This window comes from Siphateles boraxobius, unplaced genomic scaffold, assembly GCF_051911475.1.
Source record: "Siphateles boraxobius isolate OS27281-9 unplaced genomic scaffold, OSU_SipBor_1 29, whole genome shotgun sequence".
NCBI lineage: Eukaryota > Metazoa > Chordata > Actinopteri > Cypriniformes > Leuciscidae > Siphateles > Siphateles boraxobius.
In genome coordinates, this window is record NW_027508908.1 from 20,868,428 (window position 1) to 20,882,736 (window position 14,309).

Here is a 14,309-nt window from a genome sequence, read left to right on the forward strand (position 1 = left end):
TTAAATCACATTATGTCCTTATTTTGGACAAACAGGTACAGTTGTCCCTCCCCAAACCATTAGTATATCCGACCACTTGAGATGTTCGAACATAATTAAAATGACACAGTTCACCTTTAAGTCAAGATTCCAATTATCACTTTTAAAAGAGTGTTGCTCAAACATACCAGCAGGAAGTGGATGGTGTCTCCTCTACAGAAGGCCAGAACAGGGTTGATTGCTTTCTGTACTGCCACAAACTGCCACGCCAACAAGGGAACGCTCGTAGGATCCGTCTGCATACAAAAACGTAAAAATGTATGAGATGGTTAGAACTGCAATGATTAAAGTCCAGACCAAAAACACTCTTATCCTGCCTGCTATGTTCATACTGCCACACTTGCTGGTGCTTTTTAGACTTTGCACTTAATTGGCATCATTTCCTACCAGCAGAAATAATCATCACTCCTCACTACACTGACTTTTCCTCAGTGAAAAGGATACAAAGAAAATGTTTGCAGGAACCTCAAAAACTCCATCATAACCCAAATCAATCATGTGAAGGCAAAATTGAGTGATATGTGCATGCTAATGGGCAGTTGGTCAAAGTGCTCTGTAGTAATTGAATCCAATTTAGCTAAATTTAATTGAAGAGAACAACCTCCACACAGGCAAAACAGTTAAACAGTCACTTAAGGACCAATGTGGAATCTAAATGTAACTTCCAATAAAAAGTTTTACAGTTTTCTTACAGAAAAAAGTGTTTATCTAAAATGATGTGGCAGATATCATGCACTGACATGTCTAAATTTAGTCAGAATAATCAATTTGCAGATAATTTGCTCTAAAGCATGAAATGAAAGTTAAGACCAACTTTACTTCCGCATTTTGAAGTATTTCTGAGTGAAATGAATTATTTGGGCGAAAATGCTCAAATGTATGTGCATTGGTGAATCATCTACAGTAACACCAGTAACATAAGAAAATAAACATGATTTGTCAATAACTTTTTTTTAATTATTATTTCACGCCAACTTTAAAATCGAAAACTCACCCTCATGTCGCTCTAAATTCAACAAATGCAACAAAACGGATCTTTTCCATAAGCATTATGATCACGGGCTGTCAAATACAATTGCAATTTTGAAGTTGAACAAACGTATAATGGGTTTGGAATGAAATGACTGAGTAAATGACAGAATTTTCATTTTTGGGTGAACTAACTCTTTAAAGGCCAATTCACACCACTCAGAGAAACACCAACAAACACCAACAAACAAGTCTGCTGTTGGATTTATAATTTTATGAAAAACAACTGTAATGTTCACACTGCCCCAACAGACACCAACAAAAGCTGATTGTGAACATGTTCAGTCGGGTGAAAACAAACCCCGACCAACGCCAACATACGCCGACCGGGTTCACATACTGATCCAACAAAACCCAACAGACGTGTTTGCTGGCGTTTGTCTAGGTGGTGTGAACTAACCTTAAAATATGCATGATTACACTGAGATCAGGGCTGTGTAAAGTTAGGTACTGCAGGATAAATGTATCAACCTGTACATTATATTTGCAGTTGTTGAGAAGAGGAAAAACACTAGAGATGCAGACATTCAAATGTACGTGCTGTGAAAACAAATACTAACATAAATCTTAAATACAGAGGGTATAAGTTCATGATTTAGATGCTGTGTCAATAGCTGCTGGAAAAACAGAAACGGGCATAAACACACTCTGAGAATGAAAGTGTGTACTGCACCTTGCCGTAGGGAAAAGTCATCCACACTTTGAGTGAAGGCTTCAGTCCTATCAGCAGAATCTGTCAAAATAAAGAGTTCAGAGGCTGAATAAAACTGCAGTCAGACAGAGAGGATCTGATTGTGTTTGGATGTTAGTGGCTGACTGGTGCCTCAAACAAAGAAGTAATTCATCTGACAATACTGATATCAATTACTTTCATGCTAAATAAAACTTAATTTAAAGCAAAAAAGCCTACAACTCAGCACAAGATATTATAGATTTCACCCAAATAAATGAAAAATATAAGCCCTTTGACAACACAAATTTCACCCAATTTAATGCAGTGATACAGTGACATATACATGTATGATACACACTTCCATTCATAAGTTTAGGGTTGGTAAAATTGAAGACTGGAGTAATGATACTGAATTTTTTTTTGTTGCATACGACAAACATAAAAAAATACTTTTTTTACCCTGTTTCTAAATTTCAAGTTTCTAAAATTCCATTGTTTAGTCTACTATTTTTATACCAAATACTAGAGCTGCTCAATTAATCGTTAAAAGATTGTAATCTTGATTCAACCACACACACCATTTTATTCCTGAATGACAGCGATTCGCATTTTTTTTTAAATCTAAAGAGTTCTTGGAATCAGCAGTTGAAAATTTCATTAAGTCATAACGACACATCCACACATTAATTGAGATATCGCAATAATACTTAACATCATTATAAATTTTGCTGATATAGTACTGTGAGAACTGTACTTTATGAGTATACCTTAGTGAGTGATGCCATGGCCAGAAGGGAGTACTGGGTAATGGGATGATCTTTCAGTTCAGGTCCAGCATGTAGAGGCTCAACACAGCAAACCTCACCTTTAGAACCACTGAATAAACACCTGGATTCACACGTCCTCATTCCCATTACCCTCCTAGAGAAAGAGAGAGAGAGAGAGATTATGAACCACTGATAATAGATTGCCAGCAAAACAGCAGTGAATGATAAGATGCCTTGACAGGTTATAAAAATTTGGTTGTTTTTTCACTAAACAAAGGCATTCGGTGGAGAATGAAGGAAAATTTCCTTCTCCAATAAGGCATGAAAGACTACTGAGATAACACCATTCATCAATTGATACGGATTCGGATAATTAGATTTCTTTTGGCATCTATTGGAATTATTAAGTCGAGGGGTGTGACAGAGCTCTATTCTAAGCCATTGGCAGGAAAAGCAAAGAAAAAAGAAAATAAATTTGAAATGTGATGCAAATTTGAACACAATACTAAATATTTCAGTTAGTGCTTATAATAAAAATAAATATAAAATAAAATTGCAGCTTTAAAAAATATATATTTTTCTATTTTTAATGTAATATTGAAACACCAAACTTCATGTAATAAACAAATAGAAACTTTTAGGGCAAAAAAATATATAATTATTTAAATGCGAAAACCCTTTTAAATGAGGCATGGCATTCTGTTTGGCATTAACCAATCACATTCAAACTCTTAATGAAAAGTAATTATACTCCTGCAGTCATCAAAGTGATTCTGATTAATGCTGGATACATTTCAGATGCTTCTGTAGGACATTATTAGTATTTTCTTGGCAGTATTTTATTGTGAAAGCCTGGCTTGCGAAGAGCTTACAAAGTGAGTTGGGATCTCTCTGTGGATCAGGAGAAGGGTAAAAAGTATTTCCAAAACATTAGATGTGCCATGGAACACCATGAAGTCAAGTGATGAAAATGTTGTTTTAGGTTTTTAGTTTTCAGTATCAGCCTATGAGTCAATGTCAGACAGACAATGGATGAAGCTCTACTGCCCCCTGCCCAAACTTTATCTGTACTACAATGTTACAATGTCACTTTTGTTTATCAAATTAAATACAAGTTATTTCATGTAATATAAACCGATGTACTTTAATTCAATCATATCTTGACTTTTATAAAGCACATCTCACCTGAATGACAGCTCAAACACTGATCCGCCACTGTCATTACATACAGCTAGCGCCGGGTGGTCAGTGAACTGCAGAAAGAGAGAGAAAAGTGCTTTATTCAATGTCAATTAACAACAAAATGTGTGAAGTACATACATAAGTGATGTGCAGAACCTTCACATGTAGTATGGCAGTGCCGGGTGGATGGGCGTCTGTTATAGTGCGGAGCAGCTTCCCATTGGCCAGATCCCACATGGTGATCTGCATTAAAAATAAATGGACACTTCCCATTAAATATGTACATAAACATTTTATCTGACCAGACCATTATGAAAGTTATTCGCAATCGAGATCGTTTGTCAGTTTAAGGGTTTGTTGCCGCTCACCTGTCCTTTGGCAAAACCACACAGTAGTCGTGTGCAGTCATGATTAATACTAAGAGCTGACACCGCACCATACTCCGCTCCTGTCGCTGTGGTGCCCAGGCAGAGACGCAGAGCCTGGTTCTGATCTGAAATCATAATTTACAAATTAGGAAAAAGGAAAGTCGAAGCAAAGAATTTATGCAAATAGTAATTTTGTAATAATACTTGCAAATGCAGCCGCAAGTAAAACACAAATAAATAAAAAGCGTGCAATTATTATTCTACTACAAATAAGATGCTTTAGCTGCTTTAACATGCTCTTAGTATTTCATTTCACACTAGACATGCAAACAGCATGTATTTTTTGGTGCCCATTTTAACAGGTTAGAGCATTCACACTGCTCGAAGTGCACAGGAATTTTTGCTGTGCTTTTCATGTTGAATTAAAATGACAGTTCACTGTTCCTGGCCAATTATCAACTTCCCTATTAAATCATACACAAGGATCAGCCACAACATTAAGACCACTGACAGGTGTATTGAATAACACTGATTATTGTGGCAAGCCGGACAGCGCGGAGAGCCGTGGAAACGGCACAAGAAGGATAAAAGGAGGAATGACGACAATGCAAGATGAGAGAGAACCTGGGGCCTGTTTCAATAAGGAGGTTCAACAAACTCAGAGTTAAAACTTGAACTCTGAGTTGACTTACCCTGAGATGGGAAACTCTGAGTTTTCAGTCTCAGAACAGCTGAATTGAGCTTGTTCAATCAACTCTGAGTAGCTTAACTCTGAGTTAAGCACGTGCACCACGACTATGAAAAGCCATGATCAATGGAGCTCCGAAATTACGATTCACCATGGCAACAGCACCCAACAAAAAGACATCCACATACTTCCGAGTCAATACACAAATATAATTCTTATTCACTGTTATATTATCAGGTAAAAACTGACAGAAAGGTAAGTTATTGAACTAATATTCATTTGCATGATATCCCACAGGCAAAAAAAAGAAAAAAAGTGGCAGCAACTAAAAACGAACAATAAATTCATAATTCAATCAGTTAAATCTTTAAGCATAAAAGGTTCATTGCTGTAGGCTACATGACTTTACAAACATTTGACATATTAAATAAATATAATTCAGTGTCTATTTCAGTATAATGCTCTTTTCACATAATTAAATGTTCTCTAATCCAACCTATTAATTTTTTAAAAATGAAATGAAATTAACGTTTGACTTCTACTGGGCCAACAGCAAGAAGGCTGCACCTGCACCATGACTGATAGATGAAGAGGAGATACACAATATTGGAAGAATATTAAAATCCAACAGGAAAAAGAATAACTGTTGCTTTTGTATTTGTAGGAAATAAAGATGACCATTCCATAAAGTAATCTCTTTCATTTTCGGAAGGTGCGATGATGGGAATATGCATGTCATCAATGCATCAAACCACATTGGAAAATCTAATTATTAGGTTACTTTCAGAGGTTACAGCAAGATGTTATCAAATGAACGTCATTTATCAGATTAGCCTCATTTAAACTGATTTCTCCACCACTGTCCTGCAATCATGTGAAACTCCTCTTTGATGGATCTCATGAGTTTGTGTGCAGGAAACAACACAAAAAACTCTCAGAAAGAGCGAGGCACATTTTCCTCCCTGCTCTGATATACCACGGTAACTGACTCGGAGTATAAGTTACCCCTCTTTCAGAAACGGGCTTGACTAGCTCAGCTTTCTCAGGTTTGACGTACCTCCCATTCTGAAAATGAAAACCCAGAGTTTGCCTCATTTCAGGGTTAACATTCTCAAGAGTTTTCACTTAACCTCCTTTCTGAAACAGCCCCCAGGCCTGGACTTTATGTTGGTGTTTTGTTTAATTTAAGCAGCAGTCGTCCATGAGGGGCTGTCGCTTTACTTTTGTTTTGTTTAGAGATGCACCGATTCGCCAGGGATCGGAATCAGCCAATTTTCCACATGATCGGCCAGGAACCAGCCAGGAACCAGCCAGTCAGTCTCACGTCTTTCTGATTCCGATCCAGTCCGTTTTGTTGCCAGTGGCACAGACAATAACATTAGCTGCATGTTCTCGCTCTCTTCTCTCAGATGGCGAAGTTAAACACACCTGCCTCCTCTCACTTGTCTCATTGGCTCCGATTAATAAGGGCTTGTATTGTGCATAATTGTACTAATTCCCGCAGGTTTGACTAAACGACTGGGTCAGAGCGTCTCCAAAATGGCTTGTCTTTTGGAGTGTTCCTGGTATGCAGCGATTAGTATCTACCAAAAGTGGTGAAAGGAAGGACAACTGGTAAACCAGCGTCAGGGTCATGGTGCCCAAGGCTCATTGATGCATGTGGGAAATGAAGGCAAGCCCGTCTGGACCAATCACACAGGAGAGCTACAGTAGCTCAAATAGCTGAAAGACTTAATGCTGCCCATGATAGAAAGGTGTCAGAACACACAGTACTTCACAGTTTTGTGCGTATGAAGCGGTGTATCCGAAGACCACTCACTGTCCATGATGACCCCTGTCCACCATCATAGTGCCTAAAATGGGCACATGAGAGTCAGAACTGGACCATGGAGCAATCCGATAGGCTCCACCTCGCAACTTGCATGACTTGATGGATCTGCTACTTCTGTCTTGATGGATCTGCTACTTCTGTCTTGGTGCCAGATACCACAAGACACCTTAAGAGGTTTTGTTGAGTCCATGTCTTGATATATTAGAGCTGTTTTGACAGCATGAGGGGCCGTGGATATATGCGATATTAGGCAGGTGGTTTTAATGGTGTTAACCAGCGTATGTCTACTGCAGTGGTTCTCAAACAAGGGTCATGGGTACACTAGGGGGCCTCTGCAAACTTCCCAGGCTCTAAGATAACTTAAAATTACTTCTTTTTTTTTAAGCAACAAAAACTTCAAAATAATATTTTTGTCTTTGAAAAGTGTGATTTTAACTAGCCTTACTTTAAGTGTGATTTCTATACCTGGTCACGTAATGTAAAACAATAAAATTTTCTAAGTATGGCAAGATCTAAAATGTGTTATTTTGTAGAAAATGGAAGAGTAAAAAAAAAAATCTTAATCAAGGATCATTTGCAATGTATTTGCCCGTGTGATGTTTTAGATCCCGTAATATCAAACCGAGACATTTTTGGAGCTTGATTAAATGCTTGATTAAATGCATAATGAGGACGACGTTTTAATCTATGAAACTTGCAGGATGTTTTAACAGTACAAAGAACTCTTATGTCAAAAGATAAAGGCCCCTTTAAAACATTTTGGACAACTGAAATTTAGTTATTTTAATTGCATTATTTTAGTTATTTTAATCCATACTGTTTTCACACTTACACAGACACAGTAACTGTTTTTGTAAATTAAATGAAAAATTTAAAAATAATACAATTTAAAATTAATAATAATAAAACTTTATTGTATCATCAGTAGCAAAAACCACAGGAGCTATAGAAGTATATGTTAAGTTGAAGACTAATTGTACCATACTGTATTAACTACACTACACAGAATTCTACAGTATATGGCTTAACATCTTATATTGTGTGTGTGTGTGTGTGTGTGTGTGTGTGTGTGTGTGTGTGTGTGTGTGTGTGTGTGTGTGTGTGTGTGTGTGTGTGTGTGTCTGTGTGTGTGTGTGTGTGTGTGTGTGTGTGTGTGTGTGTGTGTGTGTGTGTGTGTGTAGGGGGGACATCACATCACAGAAGAGTATAGCAGTGAATCAGACAAAAAAATATAGCTGACGCTGATCAGACGACTACACAATAATCTGCGGCTCAGTTGTGCACTACAAACGCCCAGTATGAAAGCACATGCAGCTTTTTGTGCCGCTTCTGCTCTGCATCCAGTGTGAAACGGGCATTACTGTATTGCAATGCTAAACATGATGGAATGGAAAAAAATTTAAACTGTGATATAAAAAAAAAATATTGTACTATATTAATACATTACCTTTTCCTGAAAAATCCACCCCAGACAAGCCAAGGCAGTGAGATAGTAGTTTAAAACACTCAAACACATACTATTATAGTAGTACATTTAAATAGTAATAAAACTGCATTTTGATGTTAAAGGGGCATTCGGCAACTATTTCAACTTAATAAAACCGTTTCAGAAATCATTTGGATGGTTTAATAACCTGTTCCGGTGAAAATTGTGACTTTCCCCGCTCCCCCCAGCGTTCCTAGGCGGAAAACCAACCTTGCAACATGGGGACTAACGTCCCAGTAAGTTGGAAATAGGAAGTCTCGTGAGAAGCGAGAACGAGCGAGAAACACAAACTGCTTTACGGCAATTCGACATAAACACACACGCCGCCCTCAATGTGTATGATGTATTACACACCTCGGTAGATATACTCCACACGATAAAGTTGACCGGCTCCGATAGTAACAAATGCACATGAGCAGCGGTAGAAAGGGGGAGGAGGGGCCGCAAGTGAGATTTTTTACGACATTGTTGTGAAATATACGCCTCACAGCTGCAGGGGGAGCTCGATGAGAAAACATGCGACAACAGAAGTGAAAATCAGCGAAGAAATAGCTAGAGTTGCCGAATGCCCGTTTAAGAATAAGTGATAAGCACAGCGATAAAGCACTGTGATAAAGTGCAAAAGATTAAAAATATAACATCTTTGCAAAAAGCCTTAAAGTCCCCCTGTGGTGAAAATCAAGTTTTTAATGTTGTCTGTAAGTCTATGTGGTGTTTTTAATATGCTTTAAGACAAAGCTGAGTGTTTTCTCATTAAAACTGCAGTGAAAAAAAAGAGTCTCAAAAACGTTTGAAGGTTTGATATAGACAGTGTTTCTTACGTCACAAACTACTTTGTAACCAATCACGCCAACGTCCTGGCGGGCTTTAGCGTATCATTAACAGCGAACTAGCAGGGGAGTCTCGAGAGATGCCAGGTTATCCCGTAATATTTTTTTGTTGATATGAAAAATAGGGTAGAATTAGCAATATAGCAGGACGATGTATATTACGTTGTTATGATGAACTATATGCCTTTCCCCACTGACGTTCTGAGTTCAAAGCGTTTCTGAAGTTTGTTAGAAGGCAGTCTAAGATGGCGAACAGGAACATAATTTGTGTAACATGAGCAGCACATTATTAGCTGTTGGATGACATAGTCAAGCAAAGGTCTAATCATATTAATTACAGTTATGTGTCTAATATTGTAAAGAGCGATACCATTCTGCATTGTTTACCTCAGTAAGTTGGCCGAGTGAATCTGTGAGCCGGCGTGAGAGAGTGGAGGCGGGGCTAATTTGCATATTCATAATCCACGTGTACTAAATGAAGCAAGGGTGTAGAGTTGCATTCAAGCTATTTTAAGGCATGAAGAATTTTTTTTTCACTGGGAAAAAAAATTAAATATGTAATTTTGGTGATCAAAGATGAGCTTGAAGGGATAAAATTATTGACTACAGGGGGACTTCAAATAAATTCCACTGAAGTGTCCTTTATCAACTTTAACACAACAGGACAGAAATGAACGATGTGCTTACCAAATACCAAGGCCAGACCATGTGACGTCCCTACAGCAATCACATTTGAAACAGTCTGCAAACACAAAAGCATTTCAGACATGAAGAAAAAAAAAGAAAAAAATAATAAGTAAACACAAGTAAGTCAAATACTCACTATTGCAGTTGGCAAGCCAGCATCAACTTTATCCTAATGAGAGTTGGAAAGAGTAAAAGTACAAAATTATAGTAAAGAGAGAAACAATTTCACAGGTATAGAGGAAATTTCTTTTGAAAGAGTCTCTGGTTTACAGCTCTAAATTATTAAAAAAGGATTGTGCACTTTTCAGAACTGAATTGACAATGCCTAAATTTGAAATCAAAAAAATATATGAATTGTACTGCTGTATAGTATAGTTTTTAATAATACATTCATTTATTAAATATATGTTATCATGCATAAAACATACTGTATTTACACACAGCATATTTAGTATAGGTTAGTATAGTATTAGTATAGTATGGTATAGCATAGTATAGTATAGTATAGCATAGCATAGCAAACACCAGTGAGCCAAAACATCATGACCATCTGCGTAATATGCTGTTGTTCCTCTGTGTGCTGCCTAAAAAGCGCCGAGCTGTCGAGGCATGGACTCTATAAGACCTCTGAAGGTGTCCTGTGGTATCTGTCATCAAGACGTTAGCAGCAGATCCTTCGAGTCCTGTAGGTTGCGAGGTTGAGCCACCGTGGATCGAACTTATTGGTCCAGCACATCCCCCAGATGCTCAATTAGATTGAGATCTGGGGAATTTGGAGGCCAGGGCAACACCTTGAACTGTGTGCAGTTTGGCAGGGTGCATTATCCTGCTGAAATAGGCCACTTCCATTTCTTCAATCAAGGATTGTATCTGGTCTGCAACAATGTTTAGGTAGGTGGCACGTTAAATGTATGTCCACATAAATGGCCGGACCCAGTGTTTCCCATTTCCCACATTGCCCAGAGCATCACATTCCCTCCACCGGCTTGTCATCTTCCACATGAAGTGCACCCTTGTGCCATCACTTCACTAGGTAAACAGCGCACTGCTGACCAGGATCAACCCACAAGCCTTCACGTTTCAAAGATTCTCTGACCCAGTCACCTTGCCATAACATTTTGGCCCTGGTCAAAGTTGCTCAGATCTTTATTCCTGCCCATTTCTCCTGCATCCAACACAATGATTAGGAGAACTGATTGTTTCTTTACCATATAATCTACCCAGACCCTAATATGTGGCTTTGTTAGGAGATGATCAATGGTATTCGCTTCACCTGTGACTGGTCATAATGTTTTGGCTCATCAGTGTATAAGCAGTAGATTAAGTATTATTACTCTTACCGCAGCAGATACTATCTGTGCTGAGATGCCTTTCAGCACACTGCGTCTAAGAACAGATCCATGTACTGTAGCGTTGGTTTCCACTGCTTTCCTCCTCCTGAGATGAACATACACAAACTAATTACTAAAAGGAAAAATACTATATTCAATCACAAACATGCATCACAACATCAATATAGAGCATGTGCTGTCAATGTGTAGCCAGGTAAAGAAAGTGTCCGTTCCTCTTTAAGTGTGTGCGGTCTCCACTGTCAGAGCTGGCCAGAGAAGAGGTCTCACAGGAGTGGGCATCAATGTTCTCTGTGTTCAAAAGACATGTATCCTCTAGAATAAATGGCTCGTCCTCATCTTCAGGCTAAAAAAAATATTTTTGACAATTGAAATATTAAGCATGTCAAAACAAAAATACTATTACAAAACAAAGACTATAAATCTTACTATTAAACTAAATAGTTTTGGTTTGTGAAATACAGATATAACGAGAGAAAAAAGCATACATACTTTACCAGTGAAAAGTTTGGATGAATATAGCTGAATTTAGATGATCATGGTCGAAAGGCTTATTCTTGCAGTTAATTTAATAGATTATCATTAAAAAGTTTGGGGACATGAAAGATGCTTTAAACTGATCGAATAAAACAATAAACATTTACCATGTTACATAATTTTTATATTTCAAATAAATGCTGTTCGTTTAAAGTATCACAGTTTCCCCAATAATATTAAGCAGCACAACAGACCGTTTTCAACATTTATCGTAATAAGATGTCTCGCGTCAAATCAGCATATTACAATGATTTCTGTAGGCTAATGTGACACTGAAGACTGGAGTAATGGCTGCTGAAAATGCAACTGTGCCATCTAAGGAATACATTATATTTGAAAATATATTAAAATAGAAAACAAGCAGTTATTTTAAATTGTAATAATATTTCACAACATTACTGTTTTTATTGTATTATTAATCAAATAAATGCAGTAGGGGTGAGCATTATATAATTCCTTCAAAGCCATGATTAATAATATCTTACCAGCCCCAAACTTTCCAACGGAAGTATATTAATTGTGTCTACATATCAACTTCTTTATGAACCATTTTAATTTGAATTTGAATTTTGAGTGGACAATATTAGTGGATATGAGTGGATAACATTTTGATCACCCCGGCCCATAATTCGCATTAAATCTGAAGTGTGTAAAATACTCATGTAGTGAGTGAGTAGTTGTGCCCTAAATGTGACTGGCATATCTGCACATCTAAAAGGGTTCTGCTGAAGGGTGACTATAAAGGTAAAAGACATCCTGACATACTGACCTCATTCAGAATGCTCTCCAGGGTCGGAGGAGTGTCCACTTGTGGGATGTCAAACTCTTTATCATCAATCTAAGAGGTAAATAATTCTTAATATCAATATACTTAATAGTAAATCATACATGTATCAAAGTAGCAAGATGCCTGGATTGACTGTGAATACTTTAGGCTTCTTACCAAACATACTGTACATAATAGCAGCTAACGTTTGAAAATAACATCAACATTTACAAAAGCATATGACACAAATCCCGAACTAATTGACTAAGAAAACCAAAAACACATTAAACGCAGTGATATCAAACACTGCATGAGTAAAGTGTCATTAAGGTCAACACGAAGCTTATTAAAATAATTAACAAAATTAAACAAAACCATACAGACAAACACTGAAGCAGCTCAGTCTTACCGCCTCTATTTCCATTAAATTGAGCTGTGAGGACGCAGAAACAAGACTGCGACTGTCTGGAGATTCAGACATTATACAGTCTTAGCTCAGCTGTCGGGTGTAATATCAGTTATGTTAAATGTTTATCAGTTGTAGCAGTAGTCATAATGCTCTGCAGCAACAATCTAACGTTACATCCTTGATAGTGTCGGAAGAGGTGGGACTTAACGGCTTACGTAACCATTCCACTTCCTGTTTAGAAATATTTGTAATTTACAATGCAATGTTCCTTTTTATGTTTTGTTTTGCGTTTAGTTTATTTATTTCTTTTCACTTTGTTCAGCCCAATTTCACTTCCGTTTTACACATTGACTGTAAAAAAATAGTAAATGGTCAAATGGTTTTACATCTTTTGCCATTTTTATAGTGAAACAAAACAACATGGACATTAAAAGTTGCATGTTCGGAACCTGTCAAATAGCAATAATAATAATAATAACGACGATTTAAATTAATTATTTTTTTCTAAGAAGTTATTTATTTACAATTTGCCTACATATCATGACTAGACTCACTATAAACCACACGGACTCCTTTAAATAGTTTTTATTAATTATTACAAATAGCTTTTTTTAAAGTAGCCTAGCCCATGTTAGGTTCTCCACTGGATAATATGCAGAGGTTTGCTGCCCCCATGCGTTCAAGATTATAATAGGTTTAAGCATTTCTGAAATTATTCAATTTGTTGATATTACTTTACACATAATTTCTTAAAAATGTTTGCCCAATTTGGAAACGTGTGACACTGTGTAATAGTTTGTACTGTATCATATAGCCTACCATAGTGTATAATTAGAACTCACACGGGAATCAGATCCCATTCCCGTTTACACATAACTCAATATAATTCCATTATAGCACAACAACTATTTCTCACAACAGGTCATGGTAATGCACACTTCTTTTTCACACAGTGCACTCCCTTTAAATAATGGTTATTATTGATAAATTCATATTAGATTTACTGTCACATCAGTCTGAATAGGAGTGACAGTTCTATTGAAAAACAACCTAACTGCTTATGAAACTGCAGGGCAATTATACCATAGTGTATAATGTATGAGTTAGATATGGTACACTAACCCATCCTTTGTTAATGAGAGACCTTTTCCTCTTTTCATCTGCTGGCAGAGATACACCAGAGACGGCAGGCAAATGTCAACCTCTCATTTCAATGCTCTGGAAAAAAAAGGATACTGGTTCTGTTGCGATATGTAATGACAAACCTCACATTGTTACTGTTCCATTCAGTTATTTCTGATATGCAGAGGAGGTGTGACAATATAATTCCAAAAGTGCAGCCAGTTACTGTGTATAATGCTAAACAATCAGCAGTGTGCTTGTTGTCTGGAGTTAGTCGAGTTAGTGAGATACCACTTTCTCTTATTTAGAGATATTGCAGTTCTCTGCAGGGTTCTAGGAGAAGTATTTGATTGCTAGTCACAGATGGATGATCGTACACAGCTCTCTGTTTGGCTGAAGGAAGATCTGGGAGAGGAATCCAAAGACGGGGTGGTGTTTCTGGCTCTGGTTCACGGTCACCCTCAGGAACATATTTAGAACCAGCATCTCAAAATAGACAAAATGAAAAGACCATACAGACTGGTCCAAGAACACTATAAGACCAAA

The 14,309-nt window shown here is 37.3% G+C and overlaps 1 protein-coding gene across 1 annotated transcript in view; it reads right to left on the reverse strand.

The window, feature by feature from the left end:
• vps8 (VPS8 subunit of CORVET complex) overlaps positions 1 to 12,830 on the reverse strand; it is a 138,627-nt gene extending 125,797 nt beyond the window's left edge. The window contains exons 1-12 of the mRNA XM_077246890.1: positions 12,642 to 12,830; positions 12,236 to 12,304; positions 11,143 to 11,275; positions 10,921 to 11,015; positions 9,717 to 9,749; positions 9,581 to 9,635; positions 4,059 to 4,183; positions 3,847 to 3,933; positions 3,694 to 3,761; positions 2,509 to 2,662; positions 1,742 to 1,801; positions 168 to 275 (exon numbers count right to left, since the gene is read on the reverse strand). Coding sequence (XP_077103005.1) covers positions 168 to 275; positions 1,742 to 1,801; positions 2,509 to 2,662; positions 3,694 to 3,761; positions 3,847 to 3,933; positions 4,059 to 4,183; positions 9,581 to 9,635; positions 9,717 to 9,749; positions 10,921 to 11,015; positions 11,143 to 11,275; positions 12,236 to 12,304; positions 12,642 to 12,713 — 1,059 coding nt within the window. The 5' untranslated portion in view covers positions 12,714 to 12,830. The remainder of the gene's footprint in view (positions 1 to 167; positions 276 to 1,741; positions 1,802 to 2,508; positions 2,663 to 3,693; positions 3,762 to 3,846; positions 3,934 to 4,058; positions 4,184 to 9,580; positions 9,636 to 9,716; positions 9,750 to 10,920; positions 11,016 to 11,142; positions 11,276 to 12,235; positions 12,305 to 12,641) is intronic.
• Between the last annotated feature and the right edge of the window lie 1,479 nt (positions 12,831 to 14,309).